Raw genomic sequence first — 25,001 nt, 5'->3', positions numbered from 1 at the left:
TATAATCCTTTCCTCTTTTTTTCTGTTTTGCAGGAAAAGTAAGAAGCTTAAGCTCATCTTTGTGGTCACTAACTCACTTGACAGCTTTGCATCTGAGTGACAATTCCCTGTCCTGTATTCCTTCAGACATTGCCAAGCTTCACAATCTGGTATATCTGGACCTGTCCCATAACCAAATCCAGAGTTTACCGGCAGAACTCGGAAACATGGTATCACTCAGGTATGCAGACTCAGTACTGGATATTTTGGTTCCCCAAAACAAATGCTGCCTATATCTTGTTAGGAAATAAAGCCATTTTATATTTAAAGAAAGGAAGCATCATAACTTTCTTTTATTGAAAGGATTTTGGTAAGAATTGAATGTTCAATATTAAAAATTAAACAGGTCCATTGCTAGGGTTTTGTTTTGTTTTGTTTTTCTGAGACGGTTTTTTTGTCTATCTCTGGCTGTCCAGGCTGGTCTCAAACTCAGAGATCCCCCTGTTTCTGCGTCCCAAGTGCTGGGATTAAAGTCATGTACCACCGTTTCCTGACATTGCCTAATTTTTTATTTCTGTGTTTTGTGTTACGTATTTTAGTTTTGAACCAAAAAAGTTTTTGAGATTTTCACATCATGCATCCCAATCCCACTCACCTCCCAATCCCACCATATCTACCCCTCACCACTGTAGCATTCCCCCACACTCCCCCCAAAAAATTAATTGAAAACAACAGCAAAAAGCCCCCACCTCCCTCCTCTGTCTTTCCAGTACCTCTTTATTCATCGGGAGCTGTGGTGTGTTGTGCATTATACCAATCTTTTTTTGTCCAGCCAGCCTCACCTGAAAAATGTTCATTGCAATGAGTCATTGGTCTGAACCAGAAAATGTAAAACACTGTAAAGCATGTTATTTGATGGACTTGCCTGTGGCCAGCTGTTGGTACCATGCAAACATCCTTAATAACACTGGATCTCAGAACCTGTTGCCCATAGTCAGAAAGCTCTGGCATGAACAAAGCTAGAATTAGTTATGTGTTTAGAAGCCTTGTAGCTTCGTGGGTAGAATTTGTAGTGATGTTATTTCTTTGGGAATCTAACTTTGGCATTTATAAACTATATAATCTTGGACGGACTTCTTAGCCAGAGGTTAGGGATGTTGGTGATGATAAGTTCAAAACAACTAACTCTGTCCAGCTTTGATGTTTCAGCAAATGATAATTACTGGGTGTTTTTTGTTTTTGTTTTAACCTTTGAAGGTAGATAAGATCTTCATAAAAATAAAGCTAACCCAGCACACCTGCACAGTGGTTTCCATGACATCAGGAATAAAGACCTGATGGAAGTTTGTCTTTACAAACTCTTACATCATCCTGTTAACATTTTTTTTTTCTAGACTTAGTTATTGAGTATTTGCTATGACTGTTTTTCATCCTTGGAAACAAAATGATATAGAGAACCTTTTTCCCCATATGATGTGTTTAGAAATAAATAGGATACCAATTACTCAGATCTTGTTTTTCTTGTTCAGTTTTCTCAGAAACAACCAAGATTTGTAAAGAAACAAGGATAGTGGAAATCTTTATTTTCATCTAAAATTTGGTTAGTAAGAGTTAACGTAGAAACTTGACAGTGTCTCAGTTTGGTGTTAGGGGCTTGGTTGCCTTTTTTTCTTGGAAGATTCTTATGAGATATTGTGATTATAAAAACATTCGTCTTTTGTTTATCTAGCTTTTACTTTTAAACTGAAATTACTTGTAAATTTGGAGAACTACTAAACATAAGCTTAACTGTGTAGCCATCACTAAGTTCATCAAACAGTCCTCATGATAGCTTTGTGTTAATTACTTTTCTTGCTGCTGTGACTAAATACATAACAAGAAACTACTTAAAGGAGAAGCTATATCATTTGACTCAAGGTTGAGGGGATACAGTCCATCATGGTGGGAAAGACACGGTAGCAGTAATGCATAGCAGTTGATGACATAGCATCATCCACCATCAGGAAGTGAAGTTGAGACATCCCTCACCCTGTGCTATGGTACTACCCATATTGAGGCTGAGTCATTCTCAGTTTAACCTCTCTGGAAGTATCCTCACAGTTGTACCTTTGAGATCTGTCTCCTAGACTCTTGGATCCTTTCTGCTTTCTTAAGCAGTTAGTGGAGCACACATGTGCCTTTTAAACCAGCACTGCTTTGCTTCTTGCTAACCATGTTTCTAGCCTAGAGTGAGGTATTTCAGTTGAGAGTAATTTTATGTATTCATGGATTTAACAAGTTTTAAAAATTGAAGCTTGCATCATACTTTGTTCTTGTTTCTTTTTTATTTTATTTTTCCTGTGTATTACTAAAGGTTTGGTCTCTGGCAGTTTTGTTGTTGTTTAACTGCATAGGAAGGCCAAGGCTAGGTAATGGAATATAATGTATAAAGCTTTGTCATGCTTAGGTACATACTTTCCTAGAAATAACATTGTTGATTTTAGCTGTTAAGGTTAAGATTAACATGTCTTTTTTATATCAACAGGGAGCTCCATTTAAATTACAACCAGTTACGAGTTCTACCTTTTGAGCTGGGAAAACTGTTTCAGTTGCAGACTTTAAGCCTGAAAGGTAGGATTTCATTTTTTTTTTTCTTATGGTAATAGTCAAAGCTGTAAGAATTCTTACCAGGAGATGCTTTGGCAGGCAGTGTTGTCACCTCATGCTCTATTGCTTTAGCTATGCTGCAGTTCTCTGTTTCTGTGACTATTCAACTCCAGGCTGTCTGTCTTTTTGTTCTTTTTTTGCTGTTGACCTATCTGCTTTCTTAGTTTCTATCTTAATAATACATTACTTATGCTATGCTTTCTCATCGTGATATAACAGCTTTTCCCTTATGTTCAAATCAGAGTGCAGCGTACCATAAAGAAAGAAAGAAAATTTCCCCAGTAAATGGAAATTTTTGATTTGGTCCTAGTACTAAAAATTATGCTTTTGCGGATTTCTTTTTACAAAAGAAGTTGATTTATGGTTCCTTAATTAGTGTTGGAAATGGGGAAGAGGGCATAAATAATGCAGTAGGAACCATTGTAAAATGTCATAAGCCAGAAGGAGTCAAATCACATTTTTACAGTGTCAAGATATGGACATGTTTTGTAATGTAATTAGTTCTTCACCAGTCTGGGCAGGTCTTCCTAAAGGAAGACTTCTGGCTAAAGTCTCTAAGAGTTGCATTCATTTTTCTAAAAGATAGTCACAGAATCAGGTTATATTCTTGTAAGTCCCTTTGGTATATCATAAAAACTGTTCGAGAAGTAAATGAAAAATCAAAGTGCACATTTATATATATGTAATTTTTAGCAGCCATCAGCTTTGCACATGGTTCAAGTCCATATTATGTCAGAAAGCTGCTGTTGTATGTCCTTCCAGTTCAGAGTTGATACAGAGCACGTCTGTATTAACATTAACCTATTACTCATCTTTTTGAGTACTTGTGCAAATTTTGAAGCTGGAGAGATGACTTACCGGTTAAGAGCACTGGCTTCTTGAGGACGTGGGTTCAATTTCCAGCACCCACATGGTGGTTCATAACCATCTGTAACTCCAGTTTTAGCCAATCCAGCTTTTCTCTTCTTGCCTCCAAAGGCATAGGCAGACCCATGTTGCAAACACATACACAAAGTCTAGACACCTATATACATAAAACAAATCTTTAGAAGAAGAAAAATTTTGGGGGTGGGGTTTGAGACATGGTTTCTCTGTGGCTTTAGAGGCGGTCCTGGAATTAACTCTTGTAGACCAGGTTGGCCTTGATCCAACTGCCTCTTGCCTCCCAACACCTGGCTAAAGGACCAAAATTTAAAACACAAACTTTTATATAAAATTTTCAAAAGACATTTTTATTTGGTAAGTTTTAGCAACTATAACAGTGTTGTAATATGATGATTTTTGTGGTGTTAGGTGATTGTTTTGATAAATTTTTTTAAGTCTAAAACAGTTTACCTGTTTAAAATTTCCCCAGGAAATCCACTTACCCAAGATATATTGAACCTCTGTCTGGAGCCTGATGGAACAAGAAGGCTACTGAACTACTTGCTCGATAATTTGTCAGGTACTGCAAAAAGAAGTAAGTGGCTGTTTGTTTAGACGTTTTATTAGGAAGAGATGTAAGAATATCACTTAATTATTATTATTATTTTTTTACATATATATATATATATATACCCAGTTTCAACAGAACAACCACCTCCTAGATCTTGGATCATGTTACAAGAACCGGACAGAACAAGGCCAACAGGTTAGTAGCCCTATTTTTAACAGTTAATGTGGCCAAGTCTTGATAAGCCTGAAAGTATCGTTGACATGCTTCGGATAATGAACAGTGTTGAAGGCGGTATTGTTATAGACTGTAGTTTTGGAAATAATGATAAAGATTTAATTCTGTAACGCATTGCTTCTTAGCCAGGTGCAGTTATATCTCCAGGGGACATGTATCTATTTTAACAATTCTGATTGTTAAAAGTGGGAGAAATACTACAACAATATAGGGATTGAAGTTAGGGACACAGCTAAATACCCTATAGTGCCTGGCCTAGTCAGCCCCTACTAACCACACAGAATGTCAGTACTACTATTGTTGAGCACCCGACCTATGGCATTAAATTTGCTGTAAATACACTAAAATCTTTTCACATTGGAGGTTTCTATGTGCTAATGTAATATTAGCAAAATTGTAAGATAGTTTTCTTACTTGGGAGGAAAAAAATTGAACTGATGGCCTCTATCTATTTTTAACCTAAATTTTATAATTTAGTTCTCAGGGTATTTCTAACAGGATTTGGCTGATGGTATACCTGGCGTCTGCATGAATTAACACACAGGCTACCTCGTTTCATGTTACTTTGTCTTATTTTGCTTCATAGGTAATTAAAATGTGTTGTGCATTTTTGTTGCAACCCTATGTCAATGCAGTCTGTTGTTGCCATTTTTCCTGTAGCTCAGACAGTTTTTTTTTTTTTTTGCAAAAGCTATTTCTTAGTCTGTGAGTTTAAGACTGTGCTGTTCTATAGATTATAATGAAAAACTTTTTTTGTGCCCCAGGAAGCTAACAATAACCTCTGTGATTTGCTTTGTTGCAGTACTCACTATTTTAGTGTTCTGAAGCCAAACTTACAGTCCATCTTCAAGTTAGTCTGTAGTTGCTCTATAAGAAAAAGAAAGTTGGGCAGCCTGTTATGGAAACTGTAAAGTTTCCACATCCTACATTAACAGTTGGTGGTGTAGAAGAAATAAGGAGTCTTGGTTTATGGAGTTAAGACTCAAGAACTTGTCTTTTAACTGCTATAGATACAAGCACATTATATCCTAATTGGTTCGTTTAGCTGTTCTTCCATTACTTATTTTTCTTTTTGTCTCCAAGCTGGCATAGAGTAATAGCTTTTCAGTGATGATAGGTTGAGTGGTTGAAGTCAGACTTAACGTAGTGAGGACTATTTCTGAAATAACTAAGGTTGTTGGGTTTTTTTCTGCCACGTGTGTGAATCAGTTATCTTTCCTACAGCCTTGTTTTCTGTCATGTGCTATAATGTTCTTTGTGATAAATATGCGACCCGGCAGTTATACGGCTACTGTCCATCGTGGGCACTTAATTGGGACTACAGGAAAAAGGCCATTATTCAAGAAATCTTGAGTTGCAATGCTGATATTATAAGTCTTCAGGTAAGTCATGCAAAAGACTTCAGGTTTCATGACCCTTCAAACCAGGACAAAACAAAAAGCAATTATACTAGAATAAATTATGCTATTATATTTGAAATCCTTGCTTCAGTTGCTAGCTCTTAAAATTCTGGCCTTTTCTTACCCTCTCCATGGAGCAGATTGGAGGGGGGGAGTGAGAGGAGAGGAGGGAGAACTGGGATTGGAATGTAAAAAATAATAAAAGAAAAATGAAAGAAATATGTAGCAAAAAAAAAAAATCTGACCTTGTTTAGGTGAATTCTGAGAATAGTAACTATCTTGCTTTGCAGCCCTGTGCTGTCAAATTAAGCAAAAGGGGTTCAACTAGGTTTAAAAATTGACAGTAACTTTTTATTCTTCCTTCAATGTCTCTGTTTACTGTATTTGAATTGGGTGGCAAAGTCACTAAAATTGTGGCACTATTTGGATATATTCTTGTTTTACCAGCACTGTTACTAGTAAAAGTAGGGTGAAATGGAAAAAGATTGGACTGTCTGCACAGTAACCTAGGTTTTTTTTAGCCCAACTTTCATAATAACTTACACAGTTTTGGTCAATTTGTTTCTCTTCATGGGTCTGGAATTAAAATATGTGACAACGTAATTTCTTCTTGTATGTTTCTCATTCCATCAGTTCTAAGATAAATCTACATGTGTAGGTATACATGTCTTTCATTTTACTCTTAAACTACAAAGAACTGGCATTGGCATCTGGTACAATAAAGTCTTCTGATTAGTTTTAGATAAATTATATTTTCAAGATGTTCTGTTCTTTAATCTGTAGCTTGGTCTCTTGAAAAAATATTATCTCAGACTGGGTTAATGTATAGGACAGAATTTTGTCTTTGAAGTAACTTTGCTGGTTATGATTTTTCAGGAGGTCGAAACGGAGCAGTATTATAGTTTTTTTCTGGTAGAACTGAAAGAACGTGGCTATAATGGATTCTTTAGCCCTAAGTCTAGAGCTAGGACAATGTCGGAACAAGAAAGAAAGCATGTTGATGGCTGTGCAATATTCTTCAAGACAGAAAAGTAAGCCTATCTGGGTTTTTGTTATTGTTGTTATGTTTTGTTACTTTTTTCTTTATCTTTCTTTTTTTGTTTGTTTTTGTTTGTTTTTTTAGGATAATGTCCTCAGTATTTGCAGGGCGGGGCCAAGGATGTAGCAATTAATTAGTAAATAAGAGAATGAAGTGCTATATTATTCAAGAAAACACAACTATTTAAAGTTTAAAGGGTTTTGCTTTTGTTTGAAATAACTTGTTTTGGGGGCATGCTAACAGTGCTGGGGTTTTTTGGTTTCTTACTAGGGCTTTAATTCCCACTGCTTATTGAAACATTATATAGGTAACATCCCTCTAAGAAACCTATGCTTTGGAAGGTAATTGTTTAAAAATTATGAAATGAAATATTCCAGAACTAATGGTAAAGATGACTGACTATACTGTATTATGTTGTAAGGGTATTTCCAGGTTTTGTTTGTACTAGGAATTAAACTGAAAACAACTTTAAGGTATTTACATCAGTGTTTCGGGTCAGGTGATATGCATCAATGGTAGAGAATTTGCCTAACATGCACAAGACCGTGGGTTCGATCCTCAGTACCACAGGCCAAGTTAGACTAGAAACAACCTTAAATGAATTTAAGGAGCTTGGTACTGTGGAGGATTTCCTGTGGTATGACAAAAGTGATTTTATTTGGTAACGAAGTTTGGGAGAAAGACATTTCCCTCAGAACTAATGTCTTATATTCTCAATTACATGCTTTGTTTCAGATTTACTTTGGTTCAGAAACACACAGTTGAATTTAACCAACTAGCAATGGCGAATTCGGAAGGGTCTGAAGCTATGCTGAACAGAGTCATGACAAAAGATAACATTGGAGTTGCAGTACTGCTAGAACTTCGAAAGGAATTGATTGAAATGTCATGTGAGTGGTCTCCCCCATCCCTCCCCCCCTCAATTTAATAGTTCCGATTAGATATCTTCAAAACAGAAATCTCACTACATATTTAATGGTCTGGTTTAATACCTACAGAAATTCAGTGAGTATTTTTCTTTTCTAAAATATCATACATCTTTTTCTCTACTGCAAAGCTAAAGAAAAGAAACCATTGCCCAAAAAAGTTATTGCCTTGTACAGGCATAAAGATAAAAAAATATTTTTGAGACATTGAGGTAAATAGTAATTGAAATAACTGCTCAGGGATAAGAATTCAATATACTTCCGTGATTTCTTGTCAGCAAGGGTGTTTGTTAAAGCTAACTTTATGTCAGTTTTCCTGACTGACTTATAATAATTATGTAAGGGTCTTGAGTTTGGGGAAGGTGACTTTTTAAAAATTAAGAATATATATATACACACACTTGGATGCTGAGAACTGAAACTTCTATCACTTGTGGAATTTGGGATATTTCATTTTACAGATAAAAATAGTGATAAAACCTAGTGACTGGGAATTGTGTCCCAGTGCTAGTACTTGCAGAGTATGCACAAATCCTGGATTCGGTCTCTAATTCTGCAAAAACAAAACAAAAAACAACAAAAGCCAAAGAATTAATAACTGCTAAAAAGCATATATCTAAGAGAGTTTAGATTCAAATGAGAGATTTGTTTTAGGATATCTAAAAATAATGGTCATGGGCTGTCTCTGTCCAAGTAGGCTTTGCTGCTGGAAGTTTCAAAAAGATTTAGAGATAGAATTCTTGGGATTCATTGATTGGATAGGAACCCACTAGATACATTTTAGGTGCTTTTGAGAAATTTCACTTGCTTTCAGATGCTGTAAGAAGCTATAGACCAATGCAGGTTTTGTCTGTATTATTTTCATCTAATATAGCTGGAAAACCACATCTGGGAACAGAAAAACAGCTTATTCTTGTGGCTAATGCTCATATGCATTGGGACCCTGAATACTCGGATGTGAAGTTGGTACAAACTATGATGTTCCTCTCAGAAGTGAAGAATATTATTGATAAAGCCTCTCGGAGCCTCAAATCCACTGTGTTGGGAGAATGTGGAACTATTCCGCTTGTGTTATGTGCAGATCTGAATTCTTTGCCAGACTCTGGTGAGAAAAGTAATATTTTATTTGTTGTAGGTACTTTCTGACTTTCTAAGTTTTTTCTGTGATTTGTTAAAAACTTAGTATAAGTGCACATATACTAAGCACTTGTACAAATGTGTGTACATGTCACAGTTTGCATGGGGATCAAAGAACAACTTTATTGAGTTGATTCTCCCCTTCTACCTTTACATGGGTTCTGGAGATAGAACTTGGGTAATCTGAGGACAAGCACCTTCACCTGCTGTATTATTTTTGTTTTGTTTTGGTAATTCAGAATTTAGTCTAAAGGAAAATTCATTTAGTAGTGGCATCCATGAACAAGTTTTATAATTCTTTTATAAGGTGGACAAGGGGGAAGAGTCTAGAAACCTAGGGAGGTGATGATAGATATTGCTCATTCTTCCTGTGTGTGTCCCCTTCCCTGATTCCTCACTCTACCCTTGTTTTTTGAGGCTGGATCTTAGACTCAAGAACTCTGAGTAGGTGGAACCAACCACAAGATACATGTCACCATACCCCTCAGCTCCAGGCTGATAATTGAAATAACTTTTAACAAGCCTAATTTTTTTCTCTCTTTTTAATTTAACCCCAAGGCATTTATAATCTAAAAAGATGTTTAGATAACTTTGGGATTCCAGCTTGTGGTAAAATATGATCACAGTCAAATCTGACCAACAATATATTACAGAATCCCAAATTTTGTTTCTTCTGGTGACTTTTATAAAATAATACAAAGTACATCTGAGGTAGAAAATAAGACCTATCACACAAGTGTGCTGATCTTAACAAAAAGAGCAAGGGTCTTGATTTTTGTCATAAAGTAGAATGATTTGGAAAGCCTAATCTTAAATACTTTTCTGTGAATAGTACAGAGACTAAACCAGATCCCTTCAGTAGCAGACTAGACAGTCCATCTGTGTTCCAGCTCTTTTCTTATCACAAGGACTTTTGGTGAACCTTATTGCTATCACAATAGATAGAGCCAATTTGTTTTCAAGGGCAACAAAAAGTCCCTAGGGTAGCTAATTCTTTAGCCCCATGCAACCAGGCTGTCTGGGGATCACTGCTGATGGATGAACAGCTAGGAGACTCTTGACTCTCCATATGCTGTTCTACTCTCTAGATACAAAGTATTGGAGGGATGGGGGAAGATTTGTAATAGCATTGGGAGGAAATGCTCGATCTTGCTAAGTAATGTAATAAAAGCTAAAGTCTGTTTGTAGAGCCTACTTTCTGATTAAGAATTTAAGAAAATAGTTAAGTTACTCTCCCACTTGATGGCTTTCTGTTCTGTAGTTTGGTAGTATGGTAAGATAACACATAAAACTAAAAAAAAAAAAAAATGTTGCATAGCCCTATAGATGATTGAGGATATAAAGAAACCTGCATGTTATTTTGATTGTGATATCATCTTTAAGTGGAAGTAACCTGAAGTTTAGCAGGCATATCCCAGCCAGCTGTTTTATTTAACCATTGAAGGGTTTGGGTAAACACATATCTTTGTCAGAAAGTTTTTTGTTTGTTTTGTTTTTAATTTATTAATTTTTATTTTATATGCATTGGTGTTTTGCCATGGGTGTCAGGTCCTCTAGAACTGGAATTACAGACAGTTGTGAGCTGCCATGTGGGTGCTGGGAATTGAACCCAGGTCCTCTGAAAGAGCAGTCAGTGCTCTTACCATTGAGCCACCTCTTCAGCCCCTGTCAGATAGTTTTAAACAAACCAAAATGTATAATATTTGGGAATTGTAATTACATAGGAAAAACATTTTAGAGAATAGGAATTTGTGTGGCTTTTTGAATTATTGCATGTTCTTTTAAAATTATATTTTGTTTGCTGTGTTGTATGCTTGACAAATACAAGTGCATTTCTGTTTGTTTAGGTGTTGTAGAGTATTTGAGCACTGGTGGGGTAGAAACAAATCATAAGGACTTTAAGGAACTGAGGTACAATGAAAGTCTTACAAACTTCAGCTGTAATGGGAAGAATGGTATGACCAATGGAAGGATCACTCATGGTTTCAAGTTAAAGAGTGCCTATGAGAATGGCCTGATGCCTTACACGAATTACACATTTGATTTCAAGGTATGTCTTACAATTGGTAAGCTTTCAAAACCTTATTTTTATCAGCAAGTCATATAATCTTTTAAGTCCTAAACAACAGTGTATGTTTTGGCTGGAACTGAGCAGCCTTAATTTACCAGCAGCAGTGGTCATTGCTCTTCCATAAACAACCACATGATTGGTGTTAGTATCCTAGATAACCCAGCAGAATGGTTTCTATAATGAAAAGTTTGGGTGAAATATGACAGTAAAGCAGTTCTTGGTTATTCTTTATCCTTTTTGGTATTTGTTTCACTAAAAGCTAGATATTGTGATGTGTAGTTTGGTGTAGCCCAGGTTAAACTGTAACTCACAGAGATCCGCCTGCCTCTGCCTCCCAAGTGCTGGAATTAAAGGCGTGAGTCACTACTGCCCAGCTCACTTTTTTTTTTTTGTCCCCTAAGATTTATTATGTTCTGTCTGCATGTATTCCTGCAGGCCAGAAGAGGGCACTAGATCTCATTATAGATGGTTGAGAGCCACCATGTGGTTGCTGGGAATTGAACTCGGGACCTCTGGAAGAGCAGCCAGTGCTCTTAACCTCCAAGCTATCTCTCCAGCCCCTATCTTAGCCACTTTTAAGCATTACTTATTTCTTTGGGGAGGGCGGGGGTGGTATTCATGTTGCCACAATGCTGTGATAATGTTAGGGCAGCTTGGAGGAGTCAGTTTTCTCCTATATAGGCCCCTGAGAATTGGGCTTAGGTTGTCATGCTTAGTGACAAGTGCCTTTACCCACTGAGCTGTCTTGCCATTGTGTGTGTGTGTGTGTGTGTGTGTGTGCGCGCGCGCGCGCGTGCGTGCGTGCGTGCATGCGTGCATTTTGTGCTGGGAATTGAATTTATGGTCCAGTGTTTACTAGGCAAGTTTTCTTCTAAGCTTGTCCCTTGTCTTGGTTTCTAAAGTATGTCATGTGCTGTCTTACATAGTTAACAGCTTGCAGCATGGCCACCTTTTGTCAGTGACTATCATTTTTGTACTGATGATTGTTTAGATTCTTAAGGGCAGGTTGATTGACAGGAAGATAAAGGTAGTTAGTGGCCAAAGTAGAGAAGAAATTGTTGGATTTTTTTTACCCACTCCCCCATTTCTAATGCTGATGCAAAAATAGAAAAAGGTATTTGCATATGCTTTTGTGCCCTTAAATAAGAACACATGAGAAAGGAGGGTGAAGTTAATGGAGGAGAGACCCCAAATCAGCAAAGACCCCCCAAATCAGCAAATCAATTCCTGTGTGCTAGATGTACCTTGCACTTCTGAAGATGTGTAAAACAGACATACCCTGTGCTTGTGCAGCTCCAATCGAATGGAGAAAACATCTTATTTTTGTTTGAGACAGAGTCATCCACATAGCCCACACTTGTCTCAAATTCTTAGTCCTCTTAGCTTCCTAAGTGATGGTATTACAGGTGTACATCACCATACTTGGCTTTAAAAAGCATGCGTACTATAGGATAGCTTCTTGTTACTGCAACAAAATGCTTGTGATTATCTTCTTTGGGGGGATGTGGGTTTCAAGACATGCTTTCTCTGTGTAATACCTCTGGCTGGCCTAGAACTTTGAGATACGCCTGCATCTGCCTCCCATGTTCTGGGATTGGTTAAAGTTGTGCACCACCACCACCTGGCTTTTTTTTTTTTTTAGGTTTATTTTGGCTCTCAGTTTTGAAGGTTCTTGTACATTATCAAGTCATACTACTATAGCTTTGGGCCTCCCTATTGGGAGCATTTGACAACAGATTGTTCACCTCAGTTGCCAGCAAGAAAAAAAAAAGAAAAAGGAAGAAGAGAGGCTGGGTATCCATAATCCTTTTAAGGGTATACTTCTGGTGACCTAAGGACCTCCCAGAAGGTTCCAGCTTCTGAAAGTTCTTTTGCATCTCCCAGTAGCACTACTTTAACACTCAGACTTTGGGGGGGACATTTAATAAGGTTATAGTCAATCTCAGCCATATAGATGACTATGCCCTTAAATCTTAGTGTGGGCATTAGCAAGGGAAGAGGACAGGGCAGGAGGTTATTAAGAGATTACTGCAGGACTTAGTAGTGTTTGATGGTTGATAAGGAGTTAGCCAGTTGACAAGAAGAATATGAGTATGTGTAAGTTGTTAGGAAAGAGCTTACTTAAACAGGGCTAGTTGTTGTGGAATAGAACTGTGTAAAGATGTGTTGCATTTATTTATGCTGTATGTGTTTACCTCTGTAAAGATGTGTTGTTGTTTCACCTTGCCTGCCTATGGCACTTATTTGGTCTAATAAAGCTGTATGACCAAAAGCTAGGCAGAGGAGGGATAGACGGGACTGGCAGAGAGAATAAGGAGGAGTAGGAATTTAGACCCTAGAAAGAAGGAGTGAGGGGAGAAAGAGAAGGAGATGCCAGGGGCCAGACAGATGGACACAGGAAGCAGGAAAATAGGACATACAGAATGAAAGAAAGGTAAAAAGCCCTGAGGCAAAACATCAATAAAGGCAAACAGGTTAAGTTATAAGAGCCAGGTAAAAATGAGCATAAGCATTGATAACTAATAAGTCTCCATGCCATGATTTGGGGGCTGGCAGTTTGAAAAAGCACATTATAACTGGTTGATTATGCTGAGCTTGAGTTTGGCAGGGTTGTTTTCAGTTTTTCTTATGTGGCACTGGGGGTTGTACATACTGCTGTTTCTTCAAACTTGCAAACTGCTTTTGTTTACCAAATATGACTTCTAAGGATATGACTTGAAAACACTTGTGATTTCTATGTTTTCTTGCTTGGGCCTTAACCATTTTTATTGTTGTTTTTCAGGGTATAATTGACTACATCTTCTATTCTAAACCTCAGCTGAATACTTTAGCCATCCTGGGACCTCTGGACCACCATTGGCTAGTTGAAAATAATATCAGTTGCTGCCCACATCCACTTATTCCCTCCGACCACTTCTCACTTTTTGCACAATTGGAGCTCTTACTGCCTTTCCTGCCCCAAGTTAATGGCATTCACCTTCCTGGCAGGAGGTAGTCAAGTACTTTCAGAGGACCTCAGATTTACTTGTAAACTCATGAAAATCTGAATATAGGGGAGTGAGGTGTGGCCACTAGGAATTTTTCTCAATGATCATTTGAATTTTCAGTCTGATTATTTGATAAAGGATATAGTATGAAAGCCAGGTGCTAGTAACAGACAAATTCTGAGCCCAGTATGCTTTATATACTGCTAGACAGGGACTGGTGTGTTTACACCTATCTTTTAATTTGTTACCAGTAATTTTCCTGTTTCTTCTCTCTGATGTATATTGTCATGCCTTGAAATAGGAAGACGTGTGAGCAGTGTGCTGTTTGCACAGAAATCGCAGCACTGTTTTCTGAGGCCAGTAGTCACATCAGAGACCACTCTTCCAAACTTTACTCCTCTCCTCTTTTTTTTCAGACTTGTTTGTAAACTGTAGAATTTGAGTTTAGCCTTTATGATTGTATATGATCCACAGAAGACCTGATTGATGAAATTTTGTACTAAAAAGAAAAAACAAATTTGAAAACAATTGTAAGCTAGGGTTTGTTTTTTTGTTTTTGTTTTTAACCTGTGTCCTATGTTCTGAAGGCCAGCTGGTAACAAAGTTGCAACAGACTTTCTCTGCAGTGATTTGCACTGTTGGGGTTTTGTTAGCCCTTTTGTACTACTTTATTTTTAAATTGAGAACATTACTCTTTAAATGTGTTTGCTTAGACCTTGGGATATTTTCTTGGACCAGAGGCAACTTATGTATGAATTCCTGAATTTCTATGGAAACTTTCTACCATGACAGATAAGCTGATCTGTAGGTATTTATGAACTGAATATGATAGTTGACATGTGTACATTCTGGTATTTTTAAATCTTTAACTTTTTAAGTTAAAAAAAAAATTACAGCTGCTTAGGTACAGCTTCTAAGTCCTTTCTGAGACAATGTCTGTTCTGTCTCCACTGTGCCTGCCTAAATTTGTTCTCACCAAGCACTGCCTGTGCATGCAGAGAAAATCTGTGCATCTTTTATATTTTTTAAAAACTAACATTTGTGAGACTTTTATGGAAATGCTTTTGTATGAGCTGTGGCTTTTCCTCATTGTGAAGCGTTGGATAGCACATTCTGGAACATGTTCTTGGGTCCTGGGTCTTTGCTCATAGATCCAAGCACTGCTTCTTGGTGCCATTGCACCCAGAGTACCACTATCATGTGTATTCCTTATTTTCCTATGTTTTTAAAAATCATTCCTTTTTTAAAAGAAGAGTAATTTCTGTTTATGAAGCAGTATAAATTAGATGGATTTTCAAAACAGGTTCCCTAAGACAATTGTTCAGATCATTTTTAAAGTGACTAAGGAATTTTAATATGTCAACCAAGATGAAAGTTATACTGTACCCTATATTTTGCCCATAGTGCCATTAGTATATTAGAAATTAAAGTCACCTTTAACTTTACAAAGTTAACTTGTATATGTTCTGTTCTCAGTCATTGGTTCTCTCAAAATCAAATGAATTCAGAGGGAACTTGTCTGGCTGCTTTTGTTTCAACTGCAGGCAGTGGAGCAGAAGGACGCCGTATGGCACTAAAATGAACTGTTGAATAGTAACAGTTTTATACAGAGACTGAGCCATTTTGGATGACTCAATTTTATGAGAAAACATTTAATTGCTTATGCTGTTTTTAAGAGGAAATAAAATTACATACTGTTTAAATAAATGAATTTTTTTCTCTTTTTAAGAAATTCTGTAAAAGGTCTTGATCTTGACTCTGTCTTGGACCTTGTTTTTCCTTTAAGGTTTTTGTTTTGTTTGTTTGTTTGTTTGTTTGTTTGTTTAATCTTAATTATGATGGTGGGTTTGTTTGTTTGTTTGTGGGTTTTCTCTTTGTTCAAGTTGTGCTGGCACCAAACACATCCAGTCTGTAATCAACACTGGTGTAGAACCAGTACGTAACTTCAAATGGCTTTTTGTTTCTTCTGTGTGTCTCTCTGTCTCTCTCTTGTAAAGTGTGAATATAAGATGTATTGACTTGATTTTCATAAACACTGTGTTGGTAGTGTGCATCATGACAATTTCCAGTGAGAATGAACTGGAGCTGGTTGGACTGATGGGACTGAGGAAGCCACTTTTCCTGTGACCTGCTTAGAGAACCACAGGTCCAGAGAGCGTGGTGTGAGGAGCCGAGAGGAGCACTTACTCATTTTTGCATTTGTTAATGGAAGATGTAATCTTTCCATGGATGCTGGAACTAGAGTGCACTTGTTAGATGCTAAAGGTTTGAGCTTTACACAAAACGTTTCATCTGTATTCATTATTGTCTACAATATATTTGCATTTGGGGGCAGCATAGTAAGATATAATTGCCTATTATGTCTTGAAAGTACTTGTTTTGCCTCTTCTGGGCATACTGCATTCTGTGGGTCAGTTTGGACATCTCCTCCACCTTCTTTAGATAGTGATAAGTTGACCGAGAGTGTAGATTTACAAGTGTAACCTTCAAAAGAAAAATATTTTGAATCTATAGAGAATAAATGTTCACACCAAAATAGACTGATACTTTTGTTAAAGCAAGTTTTTATGTTTTAAATGCTTTGTGTCCAAAATAATTTCCAAGAACCTATACTCCTTAAAATGCATAAAACTAGTCTGTTTTCATAATGTAGATTATTTTTGGAAAATTCTGTAATAAATATATGTAATGTTTGCTATAATGTAATTTCAGTGTTCTTGCTGATAAATACATTTTAGGATTGTTTCACAAAATGTTTGGAATATGTTTCCTGTTCTAAAGATGAGAAAATTGGAAGCACTCAAATCCTTGTAAATCTTTTGAAGCACAGTTTACAGTATTGGTATTATTTATGCTTTGAGAATTTAAATAATGTTCATTGGAATTAATTTATAGCATAGTATAAACTGAAGTTGTAGAAGTAAATTGTTGGTTGCAGTTTTAATAATCCTAGAACACAGGAAGAAGAACATCTCCAAGAAATTGGCTTTTTTGCTTGTGCTTTTACTTGATTTGTTGACAAACAGGAAAGCTTATTTTGTATTAGCACTTTGAAACCTAAAGACATAATTAAATTGGGTAGAATGCACTTCCAAATCTTAAATTATAGTTGAAACATCTAAGATTTCATTTTCCAATAGTAACATTCATGATTTAGAGTTCCATTTTTTTCACTATTTAAACTACAGAACCCATTTCCATCATGACTTTTAAGTTTGGTGTTTATGTCATAGGACAAATCTAACCCAGGCGAGATAATTACAGGAGTTTGTCTTGAGATGATTCAGTCACAGAATCCAGTACAGGTGTTGCAGATAATTCAGAGGACATAAGCAGGTGTCCTTTGACCATAAGCAGTATTTTAAGGTGTTCACTTTGTTCCTTTTGGTTACATAAATCTTAAAAACTGGTATGTTGATGTAGTGTCTAAAATAGAGTAGTCTTTATTCACAGTACATTATATTACGTAATGTACTGGACTAACTCTTGTTTACCATTCATGTAACAAAACCCAGCACACTATCTGCACTAAGCTCAAGAATGTCACATCTGCCTAGGCAGCTCTTTGATAAGGGTGATGAGAAGCTGAATTTACACCATATAGACTGGTGGTAACAAGGGCTTTTACTGTTCTTTTCAGTGGAATCTTCTTGGTTAAATTGTAACTAGCTAGTATTATATTTATATACAGGGTCTCTTTTCCTTACCAATGTATTTTCCTACTCATAGCCAACCAATAAATTCAATATCTGTTTCAAATACTTTAAAAGTGTAATTTGTACAGCTGTAATGCTGAAGCTTCAAAGCAGGTGTTAATCAGGAGACCGCACATTACAGTTGAGAGTTCTCTGGGGCTGCTTACAGCTCACTCTTACAGGGTGAGGAGTGAGTGGGGACAGGGCATGGTGCAGTGAAATGGTGTGAACACCTTTCCTCATTGGCTGTGTTACTCTGTGTAACACTCATCTCTGCCAAAGTTCAGTTTTCTATTTAGGTTACAGATAGTCCTTTTGCATTTAGGGGTTTTGTTGTTACCATATACCTCATGATATAAAAAATGGGCTCATGATATGGAAGGACATTGACATATATTTTAAATAAATGCTTTTAAATACAGTAGCAGACATTGTGTTGGGGTTATGATAATTATTAAGGGTCTTATTGTTACATCTCTAAATTTCATTGCACATACAACCTTTAAAAATTTTGATTTCCCAAGTTTTCATATGTGGGTTTATAATTTAAAAACAAAACATTGATTTTTCTTTTCAGAAATTAGACATTCTATTTCGATACTTAGGAGGCTCAGGCAGGTGAATCAGGGTTCCAGTCTTAAAAAAGAGGAAGGAAGGACTACTTCCATAAACTTCACATACATACTAAAAAAACCAAATGTTTAAAATCAGACAGCTAGAGAAAACGATGTTAGGTTCTTAGAGTAAGCATACATGTAGATGGAAATTTCTGTCCTGCCCAGTCCCTCAGCCATTCAGTTCCAAATAAACACACAAAGGCTTATATTAATTATAAACTGTTTGGCCTATTGCTCAGGCTTATTACTAACAAACTCTCACGATTTAAATTAACCCATAATTCTTACTTATGTTTAGCCAGTGGCTTGGTATCTTTTCTCAGTATGGCATTCTCATCTTTCTTCCTCTGCATCTTGTTGATGACCGAGTCTCTGCCTTTCCTCTTCCCATAATTCTTCTAGTCTGATATCTCTGCCTATACCTCCTGTCTGGCTACTGACCAATCAGCATTTTATTAAGCCAATGAGTGATAAATGTTTACAGTGAACAAGAGCATTATCTCACATCAATATGCCTCATAAATCTTATGTCTAATATTTGCAAAAAGCAAATAAGTGTAAAAGTTAAGTATACTTTATAATTTCTAACCTAGTGGGTTTTGGGGAACAATTATCTAAAATATGAATTGGAAATACAACATTTTCAGGTTTTAAGTAGCAGTGTTAATGTATATCCAAGATTCAGATTTAAATTGATTTTAAGATAAGCTGTTAGAAATCCTCCAGAGGTTTTCTGTAGAGGTCCCCTGATCTGTTTCTGCCTCCTTCCAGAGCCATCGGGATTAAAGGTGCTCTCTACCACTCCTGGCTTCAGAGACAAGTTTAACCTAACACATATTAGAAGAATATGTATTGTAAAAGACAGCTCTTATTGGTTTTTGGAAGATTTGGGGACTGTAAGTACATTTGTCCCAAGTCAGGTTCTTAGTTCTCAGAATGTGTATAACCTGGAAGTCTGTCTGTACCTAGGAAATGGGGAAACTGCTGGGTAACAGTGGTGTCAGAACCCTGTCTCCAGGAGCACTTCTAATATGAATGTCAGTGTTCTCATTTTCCTAGAGCTGCAAACTTAAATCTACTCCATAGCTATTCAATTTATTTTGGTCTGTCCGAACAAATTGCTTTTCTGTCAACTATGACCTGAGGCAGACTTCAACAGCTCTTACTGCTACTATTCTCCAGCCTGCAGGCAGAGTGAGTCTAAGCCTCTGGGCTCAAACTGAGTAAACAGGGTGGGGAGGAATCTGTGTTATTGATGAATTATGGAGTTAGGCTATTTTTCATTGCATTGGTGAATGCTCACTTTGAAGATTTGCAGTACAATCTCTGTACCTTGTTGGTCCTTATAACCTATAAATGCCATACACCAAGGAGCAACTGACAACGTGGGCCAAGAGGTGACTCTGGCTACATTTTAAAGGACTGAGAGCTTGTTTCCCACGTGAACAACAGAAGTTCTATGAAAAATCTTTATGGACTGTCTGTGGCCACAATGGGTGGATTTGGCATATGCTGTGGAGTGCACTAGTAAAACAGCTGGGACATGATGGTGTCTTTAGAACGTGAATCACATGGAAGGTTTGAACTTTGTCTTATGAGTGGTATATGGAGCCCATGGAGGTTTGAATGGCAAGTAGTGTTGCCAGATTTTTATTCTGGAAACATTATAAGCAGCACTGTGGAGGAGAGATGAATTATGAGACAAATTAGTGGCCAGTATGGTTCACTTGGAAGATGATGAGCTGCAATAAATGTTGCTGCCATACACAAATACACACACACACACACAAAATCAAACAAATGTACTTTCTTCTGCAAGGGTTTAGCTCTTAGCCTTAACCACCCATGGCTTTTAAGCACCTGAAACTCTTTATTCTGCACCTGAAATCTGACCCTGATGGGAGCCATGAAATAGGTTTTGTTATTTATGAAGCTTAACTTTTTAAAAAGATTTTAATTTAAAAAAAATTCACACTGAGCACTCAGGAGACAGAGGCAGGTGGATTTCTGTGAGGCCAGCTTGATCTACAGAGTTCTGGGACAGCCAGGGCTGTTGCACAGAGAAACCTGAAAACACAAAAATAAAAATTGCTAAATTGTGTGTTTCCTGATATGAAAGCAGTAAATGCTTTGAACTGCTTGGCCATCTCTGGCTCCTTGACTCATCTTTATGGGACCCCTTGCATTGTGCAAGGTAGGGAACTACCGTGTTGCTGATCTATATTACACACAAACATCCCATTTATCACTGTCAAATAATTGAATTCTAGACATGTATTGCTACCAGCCAAAGCATTGTAAAGTTGATTTGAGTATTTTGTACAGGTGGCACTGCAGATACCTAGTATAGTAAAGGGGAAGTATAAGGTACGGTAGTAGCTATCTTTGTATTAAGTCTTTTATAACTGTGGGCAAGTTGGAGTTCTGATATAGAACTTGGGTGTGCAGAGCTATTAATTACAACAGCAATAGTGTGTCACAAAAATATACAGGGATGACAGTTTACTATAGCAGAGTAAAAGAAAAAGCTTTGTTGTATAAAATGGTAGAATTACAGGCATTAATGTGAACAGTATTGATAATTTTCACCAAAATATATATTATAAAACTTTAATGGTCAAGAAGATGATGCTGGGCAGTGGTGGTATATGTCTTTAATCCCAGACTTTAATCCTGGGCAGGGGAAGGTGGATCTCTTGAGTTTGAAGCCAGACTGGTCTACAGAGTGAGTTATAGGACAGCTGGGGCTACACAGAGAAACACTGTCTTGTGAGAAACACAAGAAGTAGATGGTAATTGTATGAAATCAGGATAGTCAACAGAAAGCTTTGAAAAGGAGCACAACTGTACATAAGATATGGTTATTGATGGTATATTATAAATGATAACAATGAGAACAATTCACATGTGTAGCCGATAACCAGATTGGTCCTCCGAGAAGCTCAATCTCTGATGCCTCCAAGACCTGGCCTAAACCCCGAGAGAGGAGGAGTGCCTCCTCTCTATCCTACATACCCTGTGGCCAGGCCCAAACAGGTGTGGTCAGCAGTACAGGTATCCAGGGTCTCTCCCTACAAAGCTTAAAAAAAAATCTGAAGATCTGCGCTTCTAGGTCAACCAGCTTTATAAAAGGGCTCATTGAACCGGAGGAAAATGGTAGGTTTGGTGAAAAGTGGTTTGTTAGGGAAATTTTTGCAGCAAAATTATGAAAAGACCAGGTTATCTTATGAAAGTGCAATGTTTGCAGTTAGTCCAGCAGTTTTCTGTAGAGCATAAGACTCCTAGTGCCACGGGTCAGTTGATTGACGGGCTGGAGAGATGGCTTGGCAGTTAGGGGCTCTTGGAGAGGACCTGTGTTTAATTCCCGTCATCCGCACAGTGGTTTTCAACTGTTTGTAACTCCAGGTTCAGGGAGAACAATGCTCTTCAAGGACACTCATGCACATCGTGTATATACTGCCCAATTTACACTTTGTTCTGCTTTAAAGAGATCTACAGGTTTTAAAAAAATGAATTCCTATGCTAAAAAATGAAAACATGGCTGGGGAGATGGCTCGGTGAGTAATGCACTTGCTTGGAAAGCTTGAGGACCTCAGTTCAGAGCCACAGGGCTCATATTACATGCTGTCAACAGGAGCTGTTTGAGGTTTAAAGATACAAGGAGGTTGAAAACAAGCAGATGAAAAGGTCACATAAACAAGTTGCAAGTGGCCATGCCAATCATGACAAAACAGGCTTAAATCATTACTAGAAACTAAAGGGTTGCTTGTAATGAGCACATCAGACCACAGAGCTCCAAACTAATGGACTAAAATCAACACGATGGGAAAGTCATAGTTGAATGTTCAAGTGCTGGGCTGCCAATGGCCAGCAGCACCATCAGTTACTGAACAGCACAGCAAGGCTCCATGTCAAAAACAAAACTGGGCAGAATATAAAGTAGTAGGAAATTGAACAGCGCGTAACTCAACTAGATCTAATAAATGCATGAGACAGTAATAATAGAGTACTTGTCTTTTCAACTGTACACGGAATAGTTTGAGTTAATGCAAAATTTAGTCTGTAGTTAGTGACATGAAATTAAGTTGGGGAGTTGAATAAGTGAAACTTAACACCAAAAATAGCCAGTGGATCAAGGAAAAGGGAAAGCAACATCCTCTGAAATGAATGAAAAAAATAACATTGGAGCAAGGAATGCAGTGAGAATAATACATAGAGGGAAGTTACTGTGCAAAGACATTAAAGAAGAAAACCATCTAATAACAGGGTGAGCCAAAGCAGAAAGTAGCAAAGAATGAGTAGAACAGAGAATTATGGAATAAGGAATAGAAAATGGAAAATAAAAATTTGCATTTGCTGTGTTTTTGGAAAGATGTGTAAAATTCATGAATGTCCAAGTCAGTAGAAGAGAAAAAAGTTGTTAACTAAAATTATATAGACAGTTTCTGTCCCACCCCATCATACATCCGTTCAGTCCCAAATAAACACAAAGAGGCTTGGCCTATTGTTCAGGCTTATTATTAACAAGCTCTTAAAACTTAAATTAACCCATGATTCTTATCTATGTTTAGTCACGTGGCTTGGTACCTTTACTGAATTTTCATCTTGCTTCCTCTGCATCTAGCTGGTGACTGCCTGTCTGCCTTTCCTCTTCTCAGAATTCTCCTCGTCTGGTAGCTCCGCCTGTACTTCCTGCCTGGCTACTGGCCAATCAGCATTTTATTAAACCCAAACGAGTAACAAATCTATACAGGGAACAAGAGCATTATCCCATATCAAAATTAGGTGCTAAATGGACATTACTACCAACCTTACAGAAAAGAGAGGATTGCTGTGGAATATTGTAGAATGTTGTACATTCTTAAGAGAGACTTAAAGTCTGAATAGATATATATAACAAATAATGGCACTGAGTTAGTATCAGAACAGACGAAATAGGATGCAGAGGTGACTTGGCGGTTATGAGCATGGACTGCTCTGGCAGAGGACCCAAACTCAGTTCCCAGCACCCACATCAAATGAGCCACTTGTTTCTCTAGCTCTGCGTCATCTGATACTTCTGGCCTTGGAGAACACCTGCACTCATATGAGTGCACATACATAAAGGCGGTTCAGTGGTTAAGAGCATTGGCTGCTCTTGTAGAGGACCTGGGTTCAGTTTCCATCACCAGCATGGTAGCTCATAGCTGACTGTATACCCAGTTTCAGCAAGAGAACCAACACCTGGTCTCTCAAGGCACCAGACACCACACATGTGGTGCAGTCAAAACACTTATACACATAAAATATAAGTTTAAAAGAAAAACAGACAATGATACCTCAAAACAAGAGTTCTACTGTTTCAGCTTCTGATAGTTGTCTTTTTGTGATATTAACAGCCATTGATAACATCCTACAATTAACTGGGCATGGTGGCACATGCCTTTAACCTTAGCACTCAGTGGCAAAGGCAGGTGGGTCTCTCAGTTTGAGACCAGCCTGGTCTACATAATGAGTTCCAGGCCAGCTAAAGCTACACAGTGAGTCCCTATCTCAAATCCTATATCCAGCATTTGTTAATAAATAAGTAAATATATAGTAGCATAAAAATAAGAAAAGCTTACCCCATAGTAGCTTTGCTTACATTTTGTAAAAACATTTCCCTCACCAAATAATTTCTTGTGTTGGATTCAGAAAGATAAGACACATTCTTATCTCTTTTATCCATTTTCAAAATAATAGGTTTCCCTGAATCCTTTGACAAAAGGTTATCTAATAAGAACATGAATTTAAACACTGGGTGAGGTATTTGTTTCAATTATTTCTATTAACATTCATGTATTTTGAGTTGGTTATGGAAGTTATTGGTAACTTCCTATCTTATATGAAAAGCTGTTTCTCTTACATTTCCTGCTATCTTTCTATTATATGGATTATCTCTATTGTTATCCTCAGAAACAAAATTAGATTTACTTCTTAATGTCAAGTTTTAGAGATGGTTTTAAAAGTATTTGTTTGGCTTCTATAGTACTCTCATGGTTACAATGGTAAATTAGCAACATAAGTTTTACTTAAGAAAACAAAGCTTTTTAGTTCTTTCTTTCTTCCTGATTGATTTTAGTAGGTTTCTGTTTTAGCCTGTATTGTTTTGGTTTGTTTGTTTTAACAGAGACACCTTTCTTAAACAAATAGAACCTGTCTCACAGTGAGTTCTCTGAAACACAGGTTTGTGTGCAGGAATTCTTTTGGAGAAGATGAAATGGTGTAACCTTTGAAAGATGAAAATTGGAATCTGGAAAGGTAGATGGTTAAGAGTGCTTGTTGTTCTTACAGAGAACCTGAGTTCATTTCCCAGCATCCAGGTCAGGCAGCTTTTAATCACCTGCAACTCCAGCTCTAAAGAATCAGATGTCTCCTTCAGTCCTCCTTGGACTGTCACATGCATGAATGTTTACATACTGACATAAACAAACAAACAAACAAACCATTTATAAGGAAAAAGGGAAAGATGAAATTCAGGCACCAGGTTACAGATGACACCTGTATGAATGGGGAGCCAGCCTCTAGAATACGTTAATAACAATTCTGTGGTGGTGTGGAGAAAAATGAGGAATTAATATTGGGCAAAGGGGAAGTTTCGAGGTAATGGAATCACAAAGTTCTCAGAGTATTCCATGGGAGTGTAAAGACCCTGGTCCTGTGAAGACCCTTCTGATTTGTTCCCCCTCGAAGCCAAGAGTCCAGGTCTTGATGACCTACTCCAAAGAGCTGGTGACACAGAAATAAATAGATCCCACATCAAACAGAATGCAGACTTCCTTTGGATCAGAGTGTGACCTTGCAGTTCTTTGAGGGC

General features: G+C 37.3%; 1 protein-coding gene across 3 annotated transcripts in view; it reads left to right on the top strand.

The window, feature by feature from the left end:
- The window catches only part of Cnot6 (CCR4-NOT transcription complex subunit 6), a 43,316-nt gene extending 25,700 nt beyond the window's left edge, over window positions 1-17,616 (top strand). The window contains exons 2-12 of one of the 3 annotated variants that reach the window (XM_027427662.2): window positions 34-38; window positions 127-220; window positions 2,504-2,589; window positions 3,980-4,084; window positions 4,187-4,255; window positions 5,519-5,676; window positions 6,571-6,725; window positions 7,469-7,623; window positions 8,534-8,764; window positions 10,644-10,846; window positions 13,650-17,616. In XM_027427662.2, the coding sequence (XP_027283463.1) occupies window positions 207-220; window positions 2,504-2,589; window positions 3,980-4,084; window positions 4,187-4,255; window positions 5,519-5,676; window positions 6,571-6,725; window positions 7,469-7,623; window positions 8,534-8,764; window positions 10,644-10,846; window positions 13,650-13,862 (1,389 nt within the window). In that variant the 5' untranslated portion in view covers window positions 34-38; window positions 127-206 and the 3' untranslated portion in view covers window positions 13,863-17,616. Of the gene's footprint in view, window positions 1-33; window positions 221-2,503; window positions 2,590-3,979; window positions 4,085-4,186; window positions 4,256-5,518; window positions 5,677-6,570; window positions 6,726-7,468; window positions 7,624-8,533; window positions 8,765-10,643; window positions 10,847-13,649 lie in introns of all 3 variants that reach the window. The other 2 variants (XM_027427660.2, XM_027427661.2) reach the window with 2 other exon arrangements.
- Window positions 17,617-25,001: the final 7,385 nt, after the last annotated feature.

This window comes from Cricetulus griseus, chromosome 7 (genome assembly GCF_003668045.3).
Source record: "Cricetulus griseus strain 17A/GY chromosome 7, alternate assembly CriGri-PICRH-1.0, whole genome shotgun sequence".
Lineage (NCBI taxonomy): Eukaryota > Metazoa > Chordata > Mammalia > Rodentia > Cricetidae > Cricetulus > Cricetulus griseus.
Note: the sequence above shows the minus strand (reverse complement) of the source record. Positions and strands in the feature narration are given on the sequence as shown.